The sequence below is a fragment of the Calliphora vicina genome, chromosome 3, assembly GCF_958450345.1.
Source record: "Calliphora vicina chromosome 3, idCalVici1.1, whole genome shotgun sequence".
Classification (NCBI taxonomy): Eukaryota; Metazoa; Arthropoda; class Insecta; order Diptera; family Calliphoridae; genus Calliphora; species Calliphora vicina.
Window position 1 is genome coordinate 111,045,342 of NC_088782.1, and position 26,614 is coordinate 111,071,955.

A 26,614-nucleotide genomic window follows, 5' to 3' on the forward strand; every position below is an offset into this window, starting at 1 on the left:
CGCTAATGTAATTCTCTGTATTTGGTGGGACCAAAAGGCTCATATATATTATGACCTGCTGAAATCTAGCCGGACCATCACAGGGAACCTGTGCCGTATTGGGTGAAAAATGCCCAGAATATGCGGCCAGACATGAAACCGTAATATTCCATCATGACAATGCTCGGCCACATGTTGCAATACCTGTTAAAAACTATTTACAAACAAGTAACAGAGCTATATTCGGCTGTGCCGAATCTGATATACCCTTCACCAAATTATACTTCAAAATAAAAATTTTAAATATTTTTAAAATTAATTTTTTTTTGCATTTTTTTAATTTTTTGGAAAAAAAAAATTTTTGAATTGTTTTTTTTTTAATTAATTTTTTTTTTAAATTTAAAATTTGTATACCCTCCACCATGAGTGGCAAGGGTATATATAAGTTTGTCATTCCGTTTGTAATTTCTACATTTTTCATTTGCGACCCCACAAAGTATATATATTCTGAATAGTTATAGATAGCGGAGTCGATATAGCCATGTCCGTCTGTCCGTCTGTGTGTTGAAATCAACTTTCTGAAGCCCCCAAATACCTTACATACACGAATGATACATCAATATCTCCGAAATTCTTCCGGCTCGGTTGCTATTTAAAATCGATAAAATCGGTCCACAAATGGCTGATATATAAGGAAAAAATCAGGACAACCTCGATTTTTTACCTATTTTTGACCCATATCTGGATTACTAAATCATTAATATAGACAATATGGATATCTAATGATAGATATTTCAAAGACCTGTGCAACGACGTACATAAGACCATAGTAAGTTGGACCTACAATGGGTCAAAATCGGAAAAATATTTTTTAACCCGAATTTTTTTTTGTCACCAAAATTTTGTTTCACTAAATATTAAAAAAAAATTTAAAAACTAAAAAAAAAAAATTTAAAATTAAAAAAAAAATTATAAAATTTAAAAAAAAAATCGAAAAAACAACTGGAAAAAACATTTAAATTTTGTTTACCTAAAAATATTTAAAATTTTTATTTTAAAGTATAATTTGGTGAAGGGTATATAAGATTCGGCACAGCCGAATATAGCTCTCTTGTTTTTTTTTAATTTAAAATTTTTTTTTTAAATTTAAATTTTTTTTTAATATTTAGCGAAAAAAAACTTTTGGTGAAAAAAAATCGGTTTAAAAAATGAAACATTAGATATCAATATTGTCTATATTAATGACTTAGTAATCGAGGTTGTCCTGGTTTTTTCCTCATATCTCAGCCATTTGTGGACCGATTTTGCTGATTTTAAATAGCAAACTTCTCGAAAGCATGTCTGACAGAATTATTGAAGATTTGGATCCCGAAGATATCTGGGGTCTTTAAAAAATTGATTTCAACAGACAGACGGACATGGTTTAATCGATTCTGCTATCTATAAGGATCCAGAAAATACATATATACTTTATAGGGTCGGAAATGAAAAATGTAGAAATTACAAACGGACTGACAAACTTATATATACCCTTCTCCCGAAGGTGAAGGGTATAAAAAGTGGTCCAAAACTTGCACCGTCCGGCTACTATTTGTTTTGATCGATGCACCGTGACCGTGAACACATCACAAAAGTGGCTGATGCATCGTCTGCGCATCAGCATCGCAAACTAATCCCAGCAGCGCACTAATGCATTTCCTAACAGGCCCATTTTTGATTTTTCATTCAACCAAAACCAATCTTCATACAACAACATCACAAACGTTACAATCTAGTGTACAAACTACTCAAGTTGTATAAACTTCTCTCAGAACCATATCAGCAAACGTCTTTCTTGATAAGTTAAAGTACAAGTACTATTAGAAGAAAAAGTAGCAATTTCCCTTTTCCCTCTTGTCAAGTTCCATTTTGGGAAATTTTTTTTCGACACCGCAATCCAGTAAGTCTGCTTTTACACAGGGCAAGTTTTCTTGCGCAAGTCTAGAGTTTATAGGAGAGAGAGGCAAGAAGAAAGAAGAGGGGTATACACCAGGGTTGTCAGATTTGTTTTACCTCCATCGCCAAAAGCTAAATGAAAAATCGCCAAAAGTCGCCAAAATAATTTTTTTTGGAATTCTACATACATATTTTGTGAATTATAAAGTCAATTTATTTCGGTTTAAATCTAGTGCATTAGTTATTTATATTAAATTGATATCAAAAGTTTTTTTTTCAAAAATTAATTGCAGTTTCATTATCACTGCATTTTATCTGGAGGCTGAAATCAATTGCAACACAATTTATTAACGTTCATACCTATAACTTATTATTCTTATCAATGAATCTAAAAGTTCGTATTGAATTTTATTACGTAAGCGTTGCTGGTTGGTAAAATTAACATGTTTAGAACGGCCAATGCTTAGCCTTTAACAATTCAAGCTGCATCGCAATAATTGTAAACTTGTGGCCAAAAATCTAACAAATTTGTTGAAATTTCACCTTTAAAGATCTAAGTTTAATTGATATATGCTAATTTTGAACAATACATTTCATATTCCCCTGCAGATACTTTTGGATTTAAATAAAGTTAATGAATGAATTTTGAACTACCGAAAATTTCCACATTTTAATATTGAAAATTCATTATATACTTTAAAAAGAGTTATATTTTCTGGTAACTGTTTAAGCATTTCTTTTAAAAATTTTTTAAATACAAAAAACAATTTTCTTTTAAAATTTCTACATCATATTCCTCCATTTTTATATTTTGTAATCAAATTCTGTGCCAAAATCGATAGATTCCAATGGCAGAAAAGAATCCGGCGAACCAATAGCCATTTTTAATGAACATATTAAGTTATCAATATTTCCATTATTATTTAAAAATTACGGCTTAAATATTTTAGAAGAAAAAATTAATATTGTTAAAACTATTTGATCGTGTATGCTACCTGCATCCATATGATCAGATAATACGTCATTAATTTTAATTATAAATTATTGGGTTAATAAATATCAAAGAAATTATTTCAAGAAAAACAAATAATTTGTTAAAAATCGCCAACTAGTCTGTAAATCGCCAAAAAAATCGCCATGTCGCCAATTGGAAATTTTGGTCGCCAAAGTCAATGAAAAATCGCCACGTTTGGCGAGAAATCGCCACATCTGACAGCCCTGGTATACACTTGCTTGTACTGGCAAGTCTCTTCAATTCTCTTTTGTTTTCTCATTTTCACTATGGCGTCTATTAGGTTTTGACATACAAAATTGAACACAGACTTGCTGTGTGTAAACAGTCGAGCAAGTTTAAAAGGGAATCGAAGTAAACTTGCTGTGTGTAAAAGCAGACTAACGCAATCATGTGCATTTCTCTTCGGGCACTGCTACACGTTCAATATATATTGACCGCAATCCAGTATCGCGATATTTATTGAACGTGTAGCATGCAGTAATGATGGATCGCGATCCAAATCGCAGAATAACCTAATTTTGCGTGATCCATTACAATGGATCGCGATCCAAATATCACAATATATATTGAAAGTGCCAAATTTGTATTCGGTATTTTCTAGTCTATGTCAAATATTCTGCCCTTCAATATATCTGAAAGCTTTCTTGATTAACCTTTTATAACAAATTCCATGTTTTCTATATTTGAGGAGCCGCAGAACAAAAGGTACTTTTTCGAATTTTTTAGAAATTGTTTTTTTTCGGTATTTTTATAATATTTGGGTTGAAATCTTCTAGAAAAGAAAAATTTCCCAAATTTTTTAAATTTTCAAAAAAATACCTTTTTTCTGCGGCTGCTCATTTACAGTCAATGAATTAATTCTATACATTTGATTTAATTTCGTTTATTTACCGGCGTCATTTTAATAGCCATTCATTGTTGTTTTTAATATGTATTTTGCAAAGCAGCAGGCAGCTTGTTGATATCAACATGGTGGAATAATAAATTACGGTAAATTTGTTTGTAAACAAGTAAGACAGAGAGAGAGAGAGAAAATGACTAAGAGTATAAAACAACATTAATAACGGAAACTAAAGAGCAAAAGTGAAGACATAAGTAAGAGATTAGTAAAATTTATGTGTGCACTGCGCAGTTCTAAAAGAGTAATAAGAAATTAATTTAAGCAACTTTATTAACAAATTTTTTTTGTTAATAAACTAGATGTTGTTAGAATATTACATAAAGAATGTTTTGTTGTAAACAAGTTGTTGACAAACATTTTTTGCTATAAATGTTGTTGATTTATAAAATTGTTGTTTGTTATTATTTGTGTGTTTATGTAAATTATATTAAAACCAGATTTTAAAAATTTTAATAAAATAAAAATAAAAGTAATAAGGTGTTGGACAATGAATTGCGATTTTTTTAACAGACTTGGTAACACAATTTTGGAATATTACACCCTAAAATTTCCAAGAAAAATATTCTTATTTCTTATAAATAATGCAAAATTTTAATAATTAAATTAATAATCTGCTAGAAATTTTATTATTAAATAGATATTTAAAGACGAAATTCTAATAAATTTTGTATTTATTTTTAAATTATTTTAAATAACTTTGTTATTTTAACATTAGCTCAGTTTCAACCAAGGCGAATTTATGAGAAATCAGCTGTTTAGTTAAGGCCAACTTGTATAAATTCGCCTTGATCCCAGCTCTAGTCAGATTTACAGGTTTCATTCAGAAATTCTCAGCATCAATAAGAAAAACAAAAAATTAATCATAAATTTTGAATTTTTTGTCTTGTTTTGAAACCTTGCTTTTACCATAGAGAATTATACATAGAGACGAGACACTACGATTTGTCAAACAAAAATACAACAAAAAATATGTTTGATACAACAACAAAATACATTGACTAGCATGTATTTTGTTATTGCGAGAGATAGGTTTTTGACAATAGACTTAGGTTTTTGACAATTACGTCTCGTCTCTATGTTACCCTATGGCATTTTACTTTGAACATTTTCCTTCAAATTTCCGTTTTAGTCAACACTTTAAAATCTTTTTTTTTATTTTGTCAGGTTCATTAACATTTTATCATACAATTTAATTCATTAAATGGAAACTTGTTTTTCATTTCTAATTTTAATTTTTATTACTCCACTTTTTAACTGATTAAATTAACCAAAAAGTAAAGAAAAATTTTGTATAATAAAAAAAAAAACTTACCCCATAAAGCACGTTGTATTCGAAATAAATATTCATGAGCTCCCAAATTTAAACCGGCAGCACATGTTTTCTCAAAATTGATATACAAATTTAAATACCCGTACAAAAAGTAGATAGAACTTCTGCTACACATATTTGATTTAATGCAAAGTGGTACCATAAGTAAAACTGACTCAAACATTATTATTTTTGTTTCTTCTTTGGGTGACACACGCCTGAAATGCCTTTCAATGAAGGTGGGCAAGCTGCAATGTGCAAAAAAACAAAAACATTTTTTTTTAAATAATATTTACACCTGTTTGTTATTTAAATTAGAAGCAAAAGAAGAAAACAAGGTTTTTTTATTATTGCTTCAAAATAAACAAATTAATAGAAATTTATGCAAATAAAATAAAAGAAACTTAATAAAATAAAAAGTTAAATAAAGTTTCAAGATTTTATTTAAATTTTTTGGATTTTGATAAATTAAAAAAAAGGTGAAATAGTTAATTTAGTATAGAAAAATAAATTGAGAAGAAAAATATTCCAAAGTTTTGGAATTTTCTAGCACAAAAAACGAAAGAAAATTCAAAATGTAGCAAACAAGCTACAACTACCCCGATTAAAAGATATTTGATAATGGTCATTAGCTAATCAGGGTTAGTCGACCCATTTCTGTGTGGTTCGACACACTGAAGTGCAGATTATAAAGGTTAGTAGTTGATCACACAATACATAATCTGAAAGATCATTGATCCGCTAGGACCCCTCATATAATGATGGCATATTTCTATCGTTCCCAAGAGTTTTTCAAGTTCCGTGTATTTTACTATTTCCAGTATAAACATACCTTGAAGATACTCCAGTTGTGAAGGAAAAAAACTCAAACACTTATAACATTTGCGTGAACAGAGAAAGAGGGTTCCTTTTCTTTGTCATCACACATCAGTAAATGCCGTCACACAGTTTTATTTTCATTAAGAAGTATCTGAGATCAATTCAAGTTAACTCAGGCACAAAATACTCCTCAATGTCATATTACCCAGAGATTTCAGCAAGGATTTCGTTGGTATTCAGTCTCAATAAATTTTCTTCTCTGCAACAGCTTCAGACTATATCTATTATTCATAATTCCAATTTCCCTACTAAACTTGATCGGTTATTTACTTGTAAAAATTATCAAAAAATAAAGAAAACTCTCAATAAATAGCTGGCTTTTATAGCTTATTATAATCCATGTTCTCTTTATGTCGACCACTGATATAGTTGCTTCAGACAAGGCCCACTGTCGTAATTGCTTGATAGCGCTTTCCACTACTCCAGAAAGAGTAACTGGAAAAGTGAGATTCAAAAGGATGTCATTTAATACCAACATCCACAAAGTAGCTATTATTAGGACTGAATTATAGGGTTACGATTTAAAGTAATAATGATCAACGAATGAAGCTTCATTTTAACAGAATAAAGATCTATGATTGATTCTTAAATGGACTGTATAAAGATCTATGATTGATTTTTAATTGGACTGTATAAAGACCTACGATTAATTTTTAACTGGACTGTATAAAGAACTACGATTGATTTTTAACTGGACTGTATAAACACCTACATCTTAACTGAGCTGTAAAAAGTTCTACGACTGAAGCTTAATTTGAATCTAAACTTGGACTGTATATAGATAGATCTGGACTGTATAAAGATTGAAGCTACGATTGAAGCTTAAATATCTAGGATTGAATCAAATCTTTGAATGTATAAAAATCTATGACTGAAGCAAGACTATAGACGAGAGAAGCTACGAAACTATAGACGTGATATTAGAAACGTGACTATAGATGAGACTAGAAACGAAACTATAGACGAGACTATAGGCTTAAGTTGGACAGCATAAAGATATACGATTGAATCTAAACTTGGACTGTATAAAGATATAAGGCTAAAGCCAAATGTTGCCAGTATAAAGGTCTACGATTGAAGCTTAATTTGCACATTATAAATATCTAGGATTGAACAAGAACTTGGACTGATTGAAGCAATAATATAGACAAGACGTGAGAATAAACGAAACTTGTGACGAGACTAAGACGATATAACAGACAAGACTGGGGACTTTGAATGAGACTAGAAACGAAACTATATAGATACGATATTATAGACGAGGCTATAGATAAGACCACGACGAGACTAGAGACGAGGCTATAGATAAAAGGTTTGTCAAAGGTTTGAATTAAAGAAAACTCAAGGGGCTTACTCCTACAAATTACAAAATAAACACCCCCCCCTCAGAATTTTAAAATATTGCTTTGTAATGATGATAAATTTAAAGCCAAATCTCTAAATTTTTTTAATTAAAAATTTTCTGTTTTCAATAAAATGCTAATATCTGAACAAATTTAACTGTATCTAAGCCAAGCCTCCATAATATTATTATTTTTTTTGAAAATCATCTAGAAACTAAACTAGTATACTATTTTAGATTTTATAGATCAATTTGTGTTTATTATTTTTTTGTTCTATTACCACTAGCAACAAAATATCTGCTGATTTTAATTTATAATTTATGCATATTAAAAACAAAAATAAAAATCGAAAAAAATAACAACTGTAACAGAACGAGAAAAACAAAATACTTGTTTGTTATAGAAAAAAAACAAAATAAATAAATATTCAAATTAAAAACACTATAAAACGAGCGGTAAAGCAGGATTTTCACCTGATTATTTAAATCTTTTTTAAGTTATAAGAAAATAAAGCGGCTAACAGCTTTAAAAGAGGCTATAAAAAGCTTGACTCTTATCATTCAACTTTAAACAGTCTTTGTAGAAGATACTACAAGTGGTGTAAATTTCTATTTTTTTTTCTCGACGAAGTAATAATAAAAAATCTATAGTGTAAAGTGATAATGGTATGTTGGTGGAAGTTTGATAGATATCAAGAAAACATATCATGTGATTTGTTATATAAGAATAAAAACTAAAAAGGACTCAAAGAGTTGAAATAATAAAAACAGGACTTAATAAAAATACATTAAAGAAACGAAAGTGGCCAATAATTAATTATAAAAAAGTTTAAAACGTGGCTATTAGAAATCTGTGATACCTGTTGGTTTTATATAATAAACTTCGGTTTATTGAGAATTGTTTCTGATTTTTTTCATTTGATTTGAGTGTTAGTTTTGGAGATATTATATAAAAGAATTATCTGTTTTCTTTTGATTTGAGTGCTAGTTTTCGAGAATTATCTGTTACATTATATTTAAAAAACTGAAGAGGTTTCTATCCATTAAGTTTTGTGATAAATATCTATATGTATTGTGAATACAGTGAAATTTGAGATGACTATTCCGTGAAAATGTTTAAACGCACAATAATCATCGATGCTAACGTTGCCATTTCGGTTTTAAATTCAAATTTGAAGAACATTTATTTGACCTTAAACTTAAAAATGCCTAAATTTAACACTTTTCAAGACTAAATATTTTGAAGCATATAAATCACGGGATAGTTTTAAACAACCTCCAACTCATTTATATAAAAATAAAAGAGTAGGAGAAATAATAATAGCCCTCAATTAACTTTGAACTCATTTGATAAGATCATTTAGAATACGATCCAGAAAATTTAGAAACTATAATTATTTAACAAGATTTTAGTTTAAAATACTCCTCATAATCATAGAATTTGCGATCACTTTTAGGGTTATTTTCCTCTCCATTTTTAGAATTGGAGTTGAATTAACAACTTTCCAACATAATGTTTTGAAAAGGTTAGGTTAGGGTCGGAAGATCATTGCAGCAAGACTAGTGCTGTTATGACATCTGTCCCAACAGACTAATTTGTATCGAGATCTCCTACTTAGCACGAGCAGAGAATAATGATTTTGCAGGAAAGAATGTATTTAGATTCTCTTTCTCGCTCGTTGATTACTTTCTGGCAAATGCGAAATACTTCGCTTGCTCATATTTCAAGATTTTGAATTGAGGAAATTTTTCATATTCTATAAAATTGTCCGGGAACTACAAGAATTTTTCGAACAGAGTTTTTGTTTGTGTCTTCTTCGACATTTTCTATCATGAAGAACAAAAAAGTGGGTCTAATTTCTATGATAAAACTAAAGTTTTCACTGCCCACCAGAGGTGCCAAATAATATTTGATGCAAAATTATCTAATTTTCAGAAAATTACCGGCCTAGTCGGCATTTCAATCCTTGGTCGTTATGTACTTCAATTTTAGCTTCAGTCGTAGGTCTTTATGTGGTTCAATTTTAGCTTCTATCGTAGGTCTTTCTAAAGTTCAATTTTAGCTTCCACTATACTAAAAAAATGGTCTTGAATAATTGTGTTCCCATTTGCATCATGGAATTGACATTATTTAATATCACACACCCTACTCTATTTTGATTTCATTGGAGATGATTTCCATTCCTAAATTATATCGTAGAGTACATTCAACATATATTACAGGATATGGTTTTGTATTGGGATTTGAGCCAAAGCAAAACTCTTGTGAAAACCTTATCAAATAATCTTCAATATTAGACAAAAGATCTATTAAGGATATTATTCTGATGAAAATATACCCACAATCCAATTAATTATTTTTCTTAATTTTTAGACCACATATACCGATAAAGGAGCAAAACCAGAAGCCGGCAGATTTCTTTCCTTCGATCATTTGACTTTTTATGTGGGCAATGCCAAGCAGGCCGCTAGTTTCTACACCACCCGTATGGGTTTTACACCCTTGGGCTATCAGGGTTTAGAAACCGGCAATAGACAATATGCCAAACATGCTGTTAAGCAAAACAAAATCGTATTTGTGTTTGTCTCTGCTTACACCACCGATGATAAAGAGCACGGTCATCATGTCATGAAACATGGTGATGGTGTTAAGGATGTAGCCTTTGAGGTGGAAGATATTGAGGCTATTTTCAAGTTTGCCAAAGAAAAGGGAGCTGAGGTGATTAAGGAATTGTGGGAGGAAACCGATGAGTATGGTACCGTTAAATTTGCTACCATTAAGACGGTAAGTTTAAGTTTGCTATTTAAGTTATTTATACAATTTAAAAATATTTATTTCTTTGCAAATTTTTAGTACGGTGATACCACCCATACTTTTGTGGATCGCAGCAATTATCGCGGCGTTTTCCTGCCCGGTTTTAAAACCCTGCCCAAAGATGTGTTATTGGAAAATTTACCTGCCGCTAAATTAGACTTCATTGACCATGTAGTCGGTAATCAACCCGATTTGGAAATGGAAAGTGTTGCCGCCTGGTATGAGCGTATCTTACAATTCCATCGTTTCTGGTCTGTGGATGATTCACAAATTCACACCGAATACTCGGCCTTGAGATCCATTGTCATGGCCAACTACGAAGAGACTGTCAAGATGCCCATCAATGAACCGGCCAAGGGCAAAAAGAAATCACAAATTCAAGAATATGTAGAGTATTATGGCGGTGCTGGTGTACAGCATATTGCTTTGAATACCAGTGATATCATCACATCCATTAGAAACTTGAAAGCCAGAGGCATGGACTTTTTAACGATACCTGATTCATATTATGAAATTTTAACCGAAAATCTTAAACACAGCCGCACCAAGGTTAAGGAAGACATGAAGATTCTTAAGGAATTGAACATACTCATCGATTATGATGAAGATGGTTATTTGTTGCAAATATTTACCAAAAATATGCAAGATCGTCCCACCTTGTTCTTGGAAGTTATACAACGTCGCAATCATAATGTAAGTAAACGATTTAAGTGGAAAATACTTGATTTCAAATTTAATTTATATTAATTACTTTTTAATTTTAGGGTTTCGGTGCTGGCAACTTCAAATCTTTATTCACCGCCATCGAAATTGAACAAGACAAACGTGGCAATTTGTAAATGTATATATTTTCTTTTTATTTCTGTTTACTGGCGCTGTCATTATTTGTAAGGCCTTTAGCAAGCTGTTTAATATAAAAAAATTTAGATTTAATTAATAAATTTGTTTGTAATTTTTTAAAACAAAAATTTAACTGAAAATACTTTCCTTATTTTTTGCTATCCTTGAAACGATTATCGATTAAAACTACATTTCTAGGATCATCGGCCTGAAAAGACAATATGAAAGGATTCCAAAAATCTTTGGGCGTATTTTGACGCATAATGTCTCCATTATTGTGGTATTTACATTTATCTAAATGCTGCTGAATTTGGGCATCGGTTAAGCCCTTATCTAAAAAGTTGATTAACTGGGAAGAGAGCATAAGTTTAAGATTTTTTCAGATTAATATATTGAGATTATGCTTACTTTTTCACAGTCTTCACATTCTATGTTAAAACGTTGTTTAATTGTTAACTTGGGTTCTTGTTTAACTATAAAAGGTTTAGGCATAAAGTCTTCTTCATCTTCTGTATCAAATTCATCTAATAGAGGATTTTGTGTTTTTGGTGTTTTTAACGAACTTTTAGTTGAGCTACAACTTGGTTTTTCTTCGTTGAGTTTGTATGTTGTTTCTTTCTTTAAATCTTGGGTAATTTTTTCTTGTTTAATTTTATTTATGGGTTTTATGTCATTAGCAGGTGGCATTTTTTCCTTAGGCTTTTTAAATACATCTAGTTCCTTAGTTTGCTGCTTTTGTATGCTAATAATTATGTTTTAGTTTAATATTATTATTTTTAATTGTTTTTTTTTTAAACGCTACTTACCATTTACTTTCATATTTTTTAAGTTTCTCTAAATTATCGCCTAATAAGTCCATAGTATCAATTTCTTGGTCATAATCGCAAGTATCATCTACAAATATTATATCCTCACTACTGGGTGTTAATATCACCACACTCGACGTATCATTCTTATTTGTTGAAATACTTAAATGTTCATTTGGTAAGGAAGTACAGTCCGTAGAGATATCATTATTGTCGAATTTTAGTTGTTTTGGCTGTGTAGTTTTAGGAGAATTTAGATCCAGCGTATCATCTGTCTTTTTCGAGGGTGAAAAGTCAAAGACAATATCATCTAGGGTTTTGTTAGTATCAACATCATCATCATCTTTGGGGGTTGTTACGTTTACTAAGGCGTTTGAGGAGTTGTTGCTGGTTGTGTTGCTGCTGTAATTGTGGCCGCTTCTGTAATCTTAGCAGTAGTTTATTGTTACTTTGTATTATGTTAGTTAAATTCACACGAATTATTTACCTGTGCGCCCAGGAACGACCTGCCTTGGTGTTTTTCTGTGGTATCACAGGACTCGCATCGATTATATCTTCACCATCTTCAGACTGAAATTAGAATACATATTTAAGGCAAAGCTTTATTATAATAGACAAGTTGATACATAGGGCCTATTTGCCGATCTTTAAGTTTATGACGTTAGCTGCTGGTATGAAAATGACATTAAAAGCTTTGAAAACGACAAGGCAAATGAATATTCTTTAAAAATGAAGGACTAATAACAAATTTTGGTGAAAACATAGCTTGTGAAACAAATATTCAGATGGGTATTCCTGTTGAAATGTATCCAAGCATCGTATTAACAATTTCTTACACTCACCTCACTTAAATATATATCATTGGATTTCATTTTGCTATAATAAGGTTTCGATAATGATAAACGAAATCTTTTATCCATACTCTTAAAAAAAAATTATTAACAAGTTTTTATATAAAAAAAAAATAATTTTGATAGATTTTTAAGGAAAATGTTTTGATGAAAAATATTTTTAGATGAGAAAAGTTTTTTTGTTGGCAAAAAAATTAAGGATATTCATTTAAAAAAATGGAATATTACACTCTGATTTTTTTTTTATCCACAAAAAATTGTATTTTTTTGAGGATTTTATTTTTCTTGTGTAAAAGTGTAACAAAATCAGAGTGTAATTTTCCATTATTTTGAAATAAAATCACTTACTAAGTGAAAAAAAAGAAAAAAAATTTTATGAACAAAATTTTGGGTGAAAATAATTGGTGAATAAATTTGGATTTATTGTTGAAAAAAAGTAATAGTGAAAAAAAAATTGTTTCCGAAAAAAAAAATGTTGCAGAAAAAAATATTTTTCTCGATTTTGGGTGAAAATAATTGGTGAATAAATTTGGAAATTTTTTTTGTTGAAAAAAATGTTTTTTCTGAAAAAAAATTTTGCTGAAAAAAAAAATATTTTTCTCGATTTTGGGTGAATAATTGGTGAATAAATTTTGAAAAATTTTTTTTTTTGAAAAAAAGTAATGAAAAATTTTTTTTGTTGAAAAAAAGTAGTAGTGAAAAATAATGTTTTTTCCGAAAAAAAATATTTTTCTCGATTTTGGGTGAAAATAATTGGATAAATTTGGAAATTTTTTTTTTGTCGAAAAAAAGTAATAGTGAAAAAAATGTTTTTTACGAAAAAAAATGTTGCTGAAAAAAAATATTTTTCTCGATTTTGAGCCATTTTCTATAGGGTTACATACGTCTTTGGAAAGGTCTTCGGAATGTATATCATCACATATCCATATAGTCCATGTTAATGACTTAATAATCCAGATACAGGTAAGAAATATGGCAACAATCGAGGAAGCCGTGGGTTTTTTTTCTTATATCTCGGTCATTTGTGGTTCGATTTTCCGATTTAAATAGCAACCGCTACTATAGCATAAATATTGATGTATCATCAATCATATATGTAGGTTATTTGGAGGCTTCGCAAAGTTGACTTCAACAGACAGATGGCTATATCAAAAACGATCCAGAATATAAATAAATACTTAATGGGTCGCAAATAAATAACTTATACCCTTACCACCAATGGTGAAGAATGTACAAATTTAGAACTTCAGATCCCTAACAACATTAAACATCTCAGTAGATATAAACCAAAAACTGCATCCTTTTACTTACCTCACGAATGCTTCCATCACTTGGTTTATTAAAATTTAACAATGATTGCTTTATTTTACTGGGATTTGGTTTCTTCAACGACAAACACAATTTCTTATCCCCACACTTTTTAACTTCACCGCCATTTTTATCAGGTTGTAACAATTTCATGGCCCAGGATATTTCCGCCGGACTATTGCGATCTTTTATGTTCCATTCTGATTTTGATCTTTCTAAACTCTTGTTGCGATCTTTTAAACAGCGCCTAATATCTCTTTGTTTATTTCTCTTGGGCGACTCTTTCGTGCGAGGACTCTGTATCAACTCTGACGATGAAGTCAAGCTAACATTATTTTTGGACTGACTCAAAGCGGATGTATCAAATAATTGCTCACTATTAAGAGCCATATTCAAATTTGTTACACCCATGGGTTCATCATCTATTATACTAAGATCAGAGTTAGCACGCTCTTCCTGAGAGGAGTTATTGCCCGACCAATAATCATCACCATGTTGCGACTTAAAACGTTTGGCCGGTTGTTGCTGATTTTGTAGAAGTAGCAGGGCTTTATTTAGTTTTTCATTGCGTTCTTTGATTTGTTGCAGTTCCAAATCACGTTGTTCCAAGGCATTTTTATAAACTAAGCCAGGGACAAAAGAAATAATCTTTACTGTGTTTCCTATAAGCATGAAATTATTAAACTTACATGTATAATGTTGTTTTAACACATCTAAAGCTTTTTCAAAGCATTCTTCATTTTCTGAAGGATTTGGTACTCTATTACATACTTTGCAAATCATTATGTCAGTATAAACAATTTATTTTTAAATAATTTAAGAAAAAACATCACTTTTTGTAAAAATTCTATGTATATTTTCGCAATATTTAAACAACAAAGTGTCGATTCTACCAGAAGTACAACATTTACAAAAACTACTTGTAATTTGTTTTTTTTTATGTGGTTTAAGCTGTCAAAGTTTGCCTGTTGTTTTTGTTACTTTTACGTTTGTTGTAGCATTCGCCGCAACGAACACAAGATAATTGACAGCTTAAACATCTAAACAACATTAATCAGCTGTGCTATCAACACCACCTGGTATTTAAATTCGCCTTGACAACAATGAATAAAGGAGGGGAATATAAAGGCGAATTCAGGGCACACTTAGAAAGGTGACTGCATCACTACAACAATACAAACACAACAGGTACTTTGTTTTTGTTAAAAAGTAGGTGAACTGTCAAAGTTGCCTGTTGTTGTTTTTGCTTTTGGGTTTGTTGTATTTTTCGCCACAACAACCACAAGTGAATTGACAATTCAAACCAAGGCGTATTTAACAAGGTGACAGCAGTGGCGAATTGAAATAAATACAGGCGAATTCACTTATTTTTTATATATAGAGTTTGACATACGGAAGTACGGGCGAATATTTTTTATATATGTAGTTTGACATTTGTGCGTGCTATTTCTATAATCAGCTGTGCTGCCGATGACACCTTATTAAATGCACCTTGATTCAAACTTAATATAAAAAAAATAATCAGCTGTTTCATCGCAGTCACCAAAGTAAATTAATAAAGTAGCGACAGTACTACAACAAATACAACATTTACAAAAACCACAAGCAATTTTGTTTTTGGTTTAAGGACTGAGCTGTCAAAGTTGCCTGTTGTTGTTTTTGCTTTTGGGTTTGTTGTATTTTTCGCCACAACAACCACAAGTGAATTGACAGATTAGACCAAAGTAAAAAAAATAGTCAGCTGTTCTACTGAGTCTACTTTATTAATTTACTTTGGCAGTCACCTTTCTAAGCAGAGACCTGCGCCGAGCAATTTAATCGGCGGCGGCGGCTTAAATAAAAATCATCGGCGGCGGCTCAAAATCGGCGGCCAGCCGGCTGAAAATACCAAACATGACTATTTGATTCATTTACGACAAATTTTAACTAAAATGTTAATTTTGTCATATGTACATGTAAATAATAGTTGCAAATCTATTAAAATGTCTTTAATATAAGTTTTCCAAATAAACAATTTAGACAAAAGTTATAAAGAATAATAAAATAAGACATTTTATTTAAAAAAATCATATTTTATTAAAAATGTTTTTTTATTATTGTGTTTAACAAAAAAAAAAATAACATAAAACAATAACTTTTCAAAATTAATAATATTCAACAAGATAGATATAATTATACAAAACAATATAAAATGTATTTCAGTTTAAATGAAGAAAATAAATATAGACACAAAAAAGTATGAATTGAATTCAAAATATTTTGAAATAAATTTGAATTTTCATATAAAATAAATTAATTTAAATTTTTATGTTGTTAAAGGTATTTATAGACGGCAATACTGAGTATTAACACTTTTCAAATTTAAAATATTATTGAAATCATTCGGTATTTCAAAAAAACATTTATTGTTTACACGATAGTATTACAAATATTTTATTTATTTGTTGATTGATATTTTTCTGCAAACTTTATTTTTATTTTATATTTTCTTGACATTTTTGTTTGCCTTATTTGTATTTATAAATACACACCCGATACATAAGAAAATAAAAAGTTTTTGAAAAAAATCATTTGTATTTTATGAAAATCTAATACAAATTTTGTTTAGACCATGGCCGAACAAGCAATGTACAATTATTAGAAAGTATGTTATCAATTATACATTCCCTATAACGTCAAACAAAATAAAATTAGAATAAAACAAAAGGAAATGTCTAAAACAAAAATAAATTTATTTGTGTTTTTTTAAACAAATTTTACTTTTTTTCGTGAAATATTTAATTGAAATTAAAATTTTTCCAAATAAATGTGTGTTGGTTTTAATATAACGTGCAAAATATCGCGAAAACAAAATAAAATGTGATGAGAGTAAATGCTTTATTTGACGTTGTAGGGGTAAATATTGAAAACTCTCCCTAATAATTGTACCTGGTTAATTCTGCCATGGTTTAGACGATGAAATTGTATTAGGATACTTGAGTTTTTGACAAATATTAATACTCAGTATTGCCGTCTATAAATACATTAATTGAGATCAATGAATCCAGTTCATTTTATTTATGCTGAATCTATTTTCTAAGTAACAAAATGTATTAGTATACAACAAGACAGATTCTTGGATATTAAAAAAAGGTCAAAATGTATTAGAAATAAATAAATATAAATATAAAAGTAAATAAATGAGAAAATTTTATATATCATAATACATATTATTATATTATAATTACGTAAATCGAGAGCATTTACAACAGTGATGGGATTTAAACATTTAGTGGATGTATAAATTGTGCCAAAATGGATTCAATAGTGCCAAAACTACTTTTCACAAAATAAACCGAATTTGGATCCCTTTTGACACAATTTTTTATACAATTTGTTAAAAAGTAGTATAAAGTAGAAAACATACAAAAATTGGATCATTCCAGTGATAAGGAAGATTAAAGAGACTTGAAAATATATTATTAATTTTTTTTTATTTTTTGTCTAAATAAACGTTTTAGATTGTTTCCAATATATTTTCTTCTTTTTCTTGATTTTCTGACGTTATGTATGGCTATATTAAACTATAACAAAAAAAAATCAAAGTTAATCCACGTTAGATTGTTTTTAGATAAACTAATCTGATTACTAGGGGGCGGATTTATATGCAAATACATGTTTTTTCTCGAACGTCCAAATACAATGTAGACTAATTATCTATCCGAATCGCACATTTTACTGCAAAATGGCATCGATTTGTTAGTGCATATTTTTGCGTATTTTATTGATAATGCATATTTTGTTATATTTTACTTCAAAATGCATATTATGCCAATTTTTAATAAAAATATAATTTTTTGTCGTTAATGGGTAATACATTGTTTCGACAAACATTTTTTTGTCGAATTTGTTATAGAAATAGCAGTAAATTTTATCGACTAACTTCTTTTGACATCGAGAAACTGGCATTAAGTTCTTCATTTCTCTATCAGTAATTGAAATTTATTATTTCAAAACATTTTTCTTCAAAAAAGTTTAATTTTAGTATCAAAAATTCATTAAATGTGTCGAAAACATTCATATTTGTTTTCATTGCACATTCGATTTATAAGAGATTTCGTTATCGAAAGATTTTGTAACTTCACCTACACAGTAACCGCTCCTGACAGTCATTTCCAAGTAGTTCTACGATACTGTCGTAAACTAGTAATTTTGGATAACTGAGAGACAAATGCACTACACAATTAACGTTTAAAGTCCCTACACTATAGATTACATAACATGGCTTTACCAAGATATTACAATTAATATAAATATCCATCGTTTTTTAGAAGAAAAGTTATGTTAAAAATAGTTCTAGAACTTTAATTGTTTAATTCCTAGTATAATTTAAAGAGTTCTAACTGCTGGCAACAGTGTTGTGTATTTTTAAGACATTTAGAAATCCATACTTAATTATTTTATGTTTCTGCACAAAAATATAAGTGCATATTTTTTTTAATTTTTAGGTCATATTTTTATTTTTTTTAAGCATTTTTTAGGCGCATATTTTCCAATAATAAATGCATGAAAATCCGCCCCCTACTGATTACTATTTGGCATTTGATCTTCATGTCAAAACCCCGCCCTAATTGGAAAAATTTCCATTTTAAGTGAATTCCACTCAAATCGTCTTAAAATTAATTAGGTAATAACAACAAACTTTAACCAAAATTATGAATTCAAAAAGTACAACCTTTTTTGTATATTTTATGACAATCGGAGATTTTTACAGAATATCTAACATGTCTAACTATACAAAGCTTCGTTATTTTTAAAGTAAGAAACAAGTTGATCATTTTTAATATCCATTTCCGAAATTATTACTTAAAACTATTTTTATTTATATATGTACTATCAAGTGAGCCATTGTGCCACTCAAAACGTAATAGTGCCAAAAATGGCACAATTGTGCCACAAATCCCATCACTGATTTACATTTTATTGTTTCAGTAGTAATTGTTACAATAAACGAAATGTTTCCAATAGGTTATATTCACTATGAATAATTTTGTGGATATAACAATAATCTTTTTTCATAAAAAATAATAAAAATTTAAATTAGAAGCAATATTTTTTTTTGGTATAAAACAAAAAATTATGCACGGCGGCTGCATTTAAGCCGACTGCACGCCGAAAATTGTTCGGCGGCGGCGGGTGTTGAATATCTTCGGCGGCTCAGCTCAGCCGGCTTGCAGCCGACACGGCGCAGGTCTCTGTTTCTAAGTGTGCCCTGGGCGAATTCAATAGAATTCGTCGTGGTCAAGGCGAATTGTTCAATTAAGTTGGCAACGCGTGTACTTGCGTTAACATTTATTTGCCACCAAGGCGTATTTAACAAGGTGACAGCAGTGGAGAATTGAAATAAATACAGGCGAATTCACTTATTTTTTATATATAGAGTTTGACATACGGGCGAATATTTTTTATATATGTAGTCTGACATTTGTGCGAGCTATTTCTATAATCAGCTGTGCTGCCGATGGCACCTTATTAAATGCACCTTGTTTGCCACTTTACTTATTTAAAAATACGCGTTTTGCAGTCAAATAAAATCACAAGGATTAACTGATTTTTTTTTAATTATAAAATATTTTCTTTCAAATAATAAAAAAATTATAGATAAATATGTATATAATATATACAGTGAGTGATAATACAATGGAAACTTTTTTACTATTCAATTTGGAGATTTGTTTGAAATCGAAGAATATTTTGAGAATTTGTATTTATTTATTACCATTTCAAAAACTTGTGGATATTCTCATTGAAAATGAAATAATGTAATTGTGATAGTTTGGATCATGACTAGTCTACTTTTTAATAGTGGTGAAATGAAATACTACCAGAATCAAATAAATTGAAATTACGTTCATTGACCTGCTATGTCATACTGCAGCACTCTTTTATGAATAAATGAACTGCCACGGTTTTACCACTGTAATAACATAAACATTTCTTAAGATTTTTTTTGGATTTTTACTTATTAATTGAATATTTGGAAAAGTTTCCATTGTATTGTCAACCACTGTATGTAAATTTTGGCGTTTTATATTACCGTTAAATAAGAAACAAGTGGCATTCCTGATTGAAAAATTTCGCCGTTATTCTCAATATTTATTGGTTGGCAACGCTAATTAAACAGCTGATTGAAGTTTTGTAAAAGTGTGGTTGTTTTCGGCATTTCGTTTTCCATTAGTGTGAAATTATTTAATAAAAATTAAGTTAATATAATAAATTTTTGTTAAATAATACTAAACACTATGGCTCATATAAGAGAAACAGCCGACAAGGCTTTAAAAATGTTGCGCACTTTGCCGAGAGTACAAATTGGTAATTTAAGACCCAATCCAAATTCTAAACAAAATGTAAGTTCATCGCTTAGCTGAATTACATCAAGATTTTCAGTAAAAACTATAAATTAAAATACTATTTATTTAAACAATAGGATAAAAGAGGTCGTGCCCAGCATGGTGGTGATAAACATGGTGCCGGTAATAAGGGTTCGGGACAAAGACAAAATTTTATGCGTCTTGGTTATGAAACAGGCAATACCCCCTTCTATATACGTTTCCCCTATGAACCCTATTATAAGGGACACCATTTGAGAAGACAATATCCACAAATTTCCCTTTTGCAATTGCAAGTAATGTTGGACACCAATCGCATAGATGCCAAACAACCAATTGATTTAAGCACCTTGTGTAATACTGGCTTGGTTACATTCAATCCCGCATCCATGGAATTTGGTTTTCATTTAACGGACGAGGGAGCCGACAAATTCAAGTCAAAAATTTGTATTGAGGTGCAGCATGCTAAGGAATCTGTTATAGCTGCCATAGAACGTAATGGTGGTGTCATACGTACAGCTTATTATGATCCCAGAAGTTTACATGCCTTGAAAAATCCCGAAAAATGGTTCGAAAAGGGTGTACCCATTCCCAAGAGATTGTTACCACCTCAAGATGCTATAGGCTACTACACATCAGCAGAAAGTCGTGGCTACTTGGCGGATCCAGAAGAAATCAGTAAACATCGTTTGGTTTTGGCCCAAAAGTATGGTTATGAGTTGCCTAAAATTGAAGAGGATCCCGATTACGAAATGCTTTCATCCATGAAAGATGCCAGACAATTGTTCTATGGCTTGGAACCAGGCTGGGTGGTTAATGTTAAAGATCAAACGATAATTAAACCCATAAAAAGTAAAGAGTAATCCTTGGAGGAAATGATCATTGTTTAAGTGAGACTTTATATTAAATAATTGTTTTTAAAATTCACAAAATAAATGTTAAAAAAAAAACGTAAATATAAATCAATAGTGGGTTATACATAAATTAATTATGTTTCAGGTTTAGATTGTTAATCTTAATACTTAAATTAGAAAAATTATTCTTTAAAGAAATAATGTCATTATATGCTTACATTTGTTTTAAATTTCTTAAGTTTTCCATCTTCTTTCATATAAAAACTTGCTGGTCTGAAAGTTCTTCCATGAACGGTTTGACTATAGCACTTGTGGCTAAACAGAAGAATAGTCCAAAGAATATAGATATGGGCAACGCTGGTAAAGCTTTACGCCATATGGCTAGTAAAACTAGTGTAAGGCATAGACCTACTAAGATAGCAACAAAGCAGGCAATTGTTGTGGCCCAATCTCCATAAGACGAAGCTTTGCCCACTAACACAGAGTAGAATATAAAGTCGCCAAGACCGAGTTTAATGCCACCTGAAAAAAGAAAATTAAAGTTCATATATCTAGAAGAATTACTTTTTTTTAACTCTCATATTTCTGGATTTAAACAGTGCAAATCAATTCATAGACATTATACAGTTCTAAATACATAAATCGATATAGACTGATTATCAACATTCGAGTTGGATGCAACGTAAGATGATGATAAATTATAGAGTTCTAACTCAGTTTCCCAAAACTACATTCATGACAGATTCTAAAAAATTTCAAAAAACCCATTAATTTTATAAAATACTTACGTTCTTCTTGAGCTTCCGTCATATTACTGCCCATCTGAGTGGGTCTATTTTCCTGAGTCGTGACCGTACGGTAATTAGTTGAACGGTTGGCATTATCTGAGGTACTAGCCTGTACCTCTATTTGACGTCGAGCCATACGATCATCTAAATTTGAAGTCCATTCTTCAGTAAAGCCAGCTGCTTCTAAAGAATAAATTTGAATTATAAATAAAGTTTGAAAACAAAATAAACTTTAAAAGAAAACACAATTACACAAAGTTGCGCGCTACGTTGAAAAAACGAAATGAAACAAAGTTAAAGTAATAAAGTCAAGACAGTAAAGAAACTAAAAATAGAAATGGTACTCCCCTACACCTCAACAAACAAAAACCTACTAAAGACAACACAAGCTGGCCGAGAGTATTACAAAAACAAAGAGATTTTTTGTTTGAGAAAATAAAAAAAAAATTAAAAATAAATACCATTTCCGCGCGTTTTAAATGTCACTAGAGGCATACCTTCAGCACTAGGAGGTGCACTTGTACCTGTACGGGAAACTGAAGTCGATGAAGTAGAGGTATGCGGAGAGTTGGGTGAATTTGAATCTGAAGAATTGTTGCGTTGGGCCGGAGCATGGGTTCCCATAAACATATACAAAACAGTGGCTATAAAAAGAGTTATTGATATAGACAACTAGTTTAATTTAAATCCATTAAATACTTACAAGAATAAATTAAAGCCGGGAATATTTGTTCATTTCTTTCCTGAGCGGTTTCCACTAAAATGCGCAATGGTCCTTTGGGTGTTAAAACCGCAATTAAATCTAAAAAGATTTCTCGCATTAACAATATTTATAAAATTGTTTATATTTTAAAGAAAATACCCCAAATAGAAATTGCCGCCAATACAGCCCAGGCAGTCCATTCTGGTAAATATTTTATGAATACCAAGGCCATTAGAGCCGATACAAATATAAGATAAGCCTGCTGCAGTTTCAAAGGACTTTGCCAATGTATGGCTATCATGCCCATAACACCAAAATTCCACAAAATCAACAGAGTGGTGGGATAATCCATAGCAACATTATAGGCTCTTAAAAGCTCTCTAAAATATTTTTTAATTAAAAATTATTATTATTTAAAATTATTGTTCAATACTTACTCCAAATACAAATAACTAAATATGAATAATAACATAAACGATGATAGAATTAACCAGCCATGTATGATTTTATAACAGCGTTTCTTATATAGAACAATTAGAAAAATGGTCATTACCACTACGACGGAGAGAAGAATCAATGAATTGGCCAAGGCATTCCAAAGTTTTGTACCCTTATCTTCAGACAATTCATGGAATGGTGTATATAATCTGTGAAGAAAAAACAAATTTTGCAAATTTATACACAGATTAGGTACATAATCTACTTTTCTTGATGAAATGGATAGTAATCTCATATCATAGACTCCTACTTACAAATACGTATCAGTATAGGTATAAAACGTAATCGAATTAATGGTGGCCACCACCACCAACATGCACAAGGAGACGGGAGCAAAAATCTTAATAACATGTTGAGCTCCATATTTCAAACCCTGCTCCTCATCTTCTGCTTCCGTATTAGTAGGCTGAGATCCAGAGGGTGCATCTGGATCAGAGGGATTTTCACCATCTACATTCCGCACACGTCTGCTGCGTATTTCAACATTGGGTACATCTAAAATTGCCTAAAAACCAACGATATTATATTAAATTAACCAAAAACTTACTTAATCTTACCCCATCTGTTGCATCTCGCTGCTCTGTGCCGCCATAGCTATTTAGCTGTTCTACCTTACGCTTTTGCTGACGTTTGCGTTCAGCTCCACCAGTTATCGAGTTGTTGCAACTGATCTGAGGGGCTCCGACGTGGCCTTCCATCAGGGGGGTACTTTCGTCGGGCTCAGCCTCGTTAGCGGGTGTCCTTTTTTGATCCGTGTTGAAGTTTTTTTTAAGTTAAAATGCAGCAATTAAAAAAAATGTATCAAAGAAAATAATATGGAGGCATTGTTATAAAAGTTTGGTTTTTTTCTAAGATTTTTTATCTTTTGTTAGATGAAAATTGTTAATTATAGAGTTTCAAATTAGTTTGAATATTGTAAATTTACTTTTTTTGTATAAATTTATAATTTGTTTGCACTTATTTGTTAATATTTTTATCTTTTGCGCGTATTAAACAATTTTTTGCATTTTTTTGCTGCAAATGAATCAACGATGCTTCTTTTTTCTAGTGACGACATTCACAGAGGAATGTTGACTTAATAGACCATTAAAACAAAAGCAATTGCGGCGACTTGCGACATGAAGTCAAAGGATTAATGTTGACGTTTGTGCCTTGCATATTTTAATGTTAATACATCTTACTTTAGGAGTTATTAAACTTAAAATCTAAATATATAATAATAAAATTATCTGAACAATGTTGTTATATTTTGAATGAACTGTACAATTAAACTGGTCTCCCTAATATTATACACATGCAACGACAACCCTGACTTTCTTTATCAATTACGAAGAAAACAACAAAGAGAAGATGACAAAAAAAATCTACGTGCCGAAGAAATAATAATCATCAATCAACAAAACACCAAGAACTTGGAAAATATTTACAAATTTGCAAATTTTCTAAACATTACAACCGGTAATAAACAAAATGACAGTAATTGCTGGTGGCCATGGTGAACCCAATCCGAATAGTACTTGGCTGGGTGCTCGTGGTATGTGGCTGGCTTATTTATTGGGAGTGTTAGCAGCTCATTTGATATTGTTGTCGGTGCCATTTATTAGCATACCCATGGCCTGGACAATAACAAATTTAATGCACAATGCAGTAATTAAACAAACATTTTTTTTAGAGAGAAAACAGTATAAAAAAAAGTTTATTTTTCAGGCCCACTTATATTTCCTGCATTTAATTAAGGGGGCTCCTTGGTTTTCGATTGAAAATGATACCGGCCGACAATTAACCCATTGGGAACAAATCGATGATGGTGAGCAATTTACCGCAACACGTAAATTTCTTACAGCTGTGCCCATTGTTTTGTAAGTAAAATTAATATTATATTCATCTAAAGTAAAAGCAAATAATATTTTAATTTTGGATTTCTCCAGATTCCTGCTTTGCTGTTTGTATACCCGCAATGATACCGATCATTTTATAGCCAATTTTATTTCCTTGGTCATAGTCACTCTACCCAAATTGCCTCAATTTCATGGCGTACGCTTGTTTAATATTAACAAATATTAATTTCTGAAATAGGTATTTCTTGATTATTTTATAATATGGCTATGGATTGTGCTGAATTTAAGTTTAGATTTGAGGTTTATAATTTCTGGAACAGACTGAGTTTTAAAAATCAGATGGACTTTAAATAATAGTTACGCATACACACAAAAAAATATATTATAAGCATTTCTTATTTGCACCATTGTTTTAATGGATGTCTATTAAATTGTTATTAACTACAAGTTAAAATGTATTAATTATTTACATCTTCTTTTTGAGAAAACTGCTTAGATTTTCTGGTTTATTGAAATTAGAAAGAAATATTTAATTACTAATAAAATTTTATTAAATGTACATTAATCAATATCTATGTAAATTTTTCTTTTTATTTCTTGTTATGAAAAATAAATGTATTTATGGATGTCATTCCTCTTCAATTCCCATCATCAGGCTCTAACTTAACCCTAAACATTGGCTGTGGAACCTTGTCTCTTTTAAATATATTGACTACATTTTTTGTCCGATAGCCCAATTCTTCCAGGGCCTCGTTCTTGACACTCTTCCATTAGTTCGCGCGTTCGTTTGCCCTTTAAATCTATAAGAATTTGTGAAAAATATTTCGCACACCAATCCACTGGCATTAACGCTGCTAACTAACATTTTCATTAATGCAGCTAAAAACTCTAGGTGAACATTGTGGAAATAGAACATTCTAGTTTTGTCCGTTAGATAATTCATGAAACTACTGGCACTGTGTATATAAATAGTAACAGCGAGTTGCAGAGGAATTAGTTAACATCAAATCTATTACCAGTTTATTCTTATAAATTATAAACTGTGTTTTTAAAGTGTGTGTATTTAAATTGTTGTGTAAATATAAATACAATAAATAACGAGTTGTTACAAATATTAAATTACTGATCGCTTTTATTTGCAATCAAAAGAATCCGGTTAATATAAAGAAAATAAAAGGAGAAACGCAACAGTATGTTAAAATTGCAAATATGCAACGAAGAGTAATTTCCGCTAATATGTGACAATTTTGCTACTGCAAATGATTGATTTCATTTATTAAATTCATTAATTTATTATTGAAATAATTTTAAAAAATTATAAGAGAATTATGTATGAAACTGTTACGAAATAATGTATGGTTATACAAATATGTAAATTAAATCTGTTTTTTTAGAATATTCAACGATATGTTTATAAAATTAATTGAAAACGTATTTTACTTACATATTGAAAAATCAGAACTTGTCAGAACTTGAAAATTTATAACTATTTTATCTATAAAATTAAATTTTAACGTATTTGCACCGATTAGTAGGGTATTCTTTAAAGATATAATATTAGTTTGTTGACTTTCCTCTATTATAT

General features: G+C 30.2%; 5 protein-coding genes across 10 annotated transcripts; 3 read left to right on the top strand and 2 right to left on the bottom strand.

The window, feature by feature from the left end:
- Positions 1-7,838: 7,838 nt before the first annotated feature.
- On the top strand, positions 7,839-11,155 carry Hpd (4-hydroxyphenylpyruvate dioxygenase). Its single transcript, XM_065504926.1, has 4 exons — positions 7,839-8,026; positions 9,735-10,145; positions 10,215-10,868; positions 10,940-11,155. The coding sequence occupies exons 1-4, from the start codon at positions 8,024-8,026 to the stop codon at positions 11,012-11,014; spliced, it is 1,143 nt and encodes a 380-aa protein (XP_065360998.1). The 5' UTR covers positions 7,839-8,023; the 3' UTR covers positions 11,015-11,155.
- On the bottom strand, positions 11,083-14,839 carry CtIP (CTBP-interacting protein). 2 transcript variants are annotated; one of them, XM_065504924.1, is made up of 7 exons: positions 14,670-14,839; positions 13,984-14,603; positions 12,664-12,744; positions 12,309-12,391; positions 11,822-12,241; positions 11,424-11,757; positions 11,083-11,364 (listed from the first exon to the last, which is right to left on the bottom strand). In XM_065504924.1, the coding sequence occupies exons 1-7, from the start codon at positions 14,761-14,763 to the stop codon at positions 11,164-11,166; spliced, it is 1,833 nt and encodes a 610-aa protein (XP_065360996.1). In that variant the 5' UTR covers positions 14,764-14,839; the 3' UTR covers positions 11,083-11,163. The 2 variants fall into 2 exon arrangements, with proteins under 2 accessions (XP_065360996.1, XP_065360997.1); XM_065504925.1 differs by lacking the exon at positions 12,664-12,744 and having other exon boundaries at positions 14,670-14,835.
- A 5,328-nt stretch (positions 14,840-20,167) lies between these two features.
- mRpL15 (mitochondrial ribosomal protein L15) lies at positions 20,168-21,310 on the top strand. Its single transcript, XM_065505623.1, has 2 exons — positions 20,168-20,366; positions 20,447-21,310. Exons 1-2 carry the CDS (start codon positions 20,262-20,264, stop codon positions 21,209-21,211), a joined length of 870 nt encoding a protein of 289 aa, XP_065361695.1. The 5' UTR covers positions 20,168-20,261; the 3' UTR covers positions 21,212-21,310.
- Psn (presenilin) lies at positions 21,228-26,490 on the bottom strand. Of its 5 annotated transcripts, none has more exons than XM_065505617.1 (9): positions 26,474-26,490; positions 23,749-23,932; positions 23,446-23,696; positions 23,131-23,340; positions 22,853-23,073; positions 22,694-22,792; positions 22,488-22,634; positions 21,991-22,170; positions 21,228-21,724 (listed from the first exon to the last, which is right to left on the bottom strand). In XM_065505617.1, coding segments are annotated over exons 1-9 (1,563 nt in total). In that variant the 5' UTR covers positions 26,476-26,490; the 3' UTR covers positions 21,228-21,455. The 5 variants fall into 5 exon arrangements, with proteins under 5 accessions (XP_065361689.1, XP_065361688.1, XP_065361687.1 ...); XM_065505616.1 differs by having other exon boundaries at positions 21,991-22,173; XM_065505615.1 differs by having other exon boundaries at positions 22,452-22,634.
- On the top strand, positions 24,594-25,676 carry ORMDL (Orosomucoid 1-like). Its single transcript, XM_065505624.1, has 3 exons — positions 24,594-24,838; positions 24,899-25,050; positions 25,120-25,676. Exons 1-3 carry the CDS (start codon positions 24,662-24,664, stop codon positions 25,253-25,255), a joined length of 465 nt encoding a protein of 154 aa, XP_065361696.1. The 5' UTR covers positions 24,594-24,661; the 3' UTR covers positions 25,256-25,676.
- Positions 26,491-26,614: the final 124 nt, after the last annotated feature.

Coding starts and splice junctions, on each gene's coding strand:
- Hpd (XM_065504926.1), top strand. Junction 10,146..10,214: donor AATTTGCTACCATTAAGACG/GTAAGTTTAAGT, acceptor GCAAATTTTTAG/TACGGTGATACCACCCATAC. Junction 10,869..10,939: donor TACAACGTCGCAATCATAAT/GTAAGTAAACGA, acceptor TTTTAATTTTAG/GGTTTCGGTGCTGGCAACTT.
- CtIP (XM_065504924.1), bottom strand. CDS start 14,763: ATGATTTGCAAAGTATGTAATAGAGTACCAAATCCTTCAGAAAATGAA. Junction 12,242..12,308: donor GGTCGTTCCTGGGCGCACAG/GTAAATAATTCG, acceptor CTAAGATTACAG/AAGCGGCCACAATTACAGCA. Junction 11,365..11,423: donor AATGTGAAGACTGTGAAAAA/GTAAGCATAATC, acceptor CTCTCTTCCCAG/TTAATCAACTTTTTAGATAA.
- mRpL15 (XM_065505623.1), top strand. CDS start 20,262: ATGGCTCATATAAGAGAAACAGCCGACAAGGCTTTAAAAATGTTGCGC. Junction 20,367..20,446: donor ATCCAAATTCTAAACAAAAT/GTAAGTTCATCG, acceptor TTTAAACAATAG/GATAAAAGAGGTCGTGCCCA.
- ORMDL (XM_065505624.1), top strand. CDS start 24,662: ATGACAGTAATTGCTGGTGGCCATGGTGAACCCAATCCGAATAGTACT. Junction 24,839..24,898: donor CAAATTTAATGCACAATGCA/GTAATTAAACAA, acceptor TTTATTTTTCAG/GCCCACTTATATTTCCTGCA. Junction 25,051..25,119: donor ACAGCTGTGCCCATTGTTTT/GTAAGTAAAATT, acceptor GGATTTCTCCAG/ATTCCTGCTTTGCTGTTTGT.
- Psn (XM_065505614.1), bottom strand. Junction 23,074..23,130: donor TTTAGTTATTTGTATTTGGA/GTAAGTATTGAA, acceptor AAAATATTTTAG/AGAGCTTTTAAGAGCCTATA. Junction 22,174..22,451: donor ATTTAAAACGCGCGGAAATG/GTATTTATTTTT, acceptor TTTATTCTTTAG/AAGCAGCTGGCTTTACTGAA.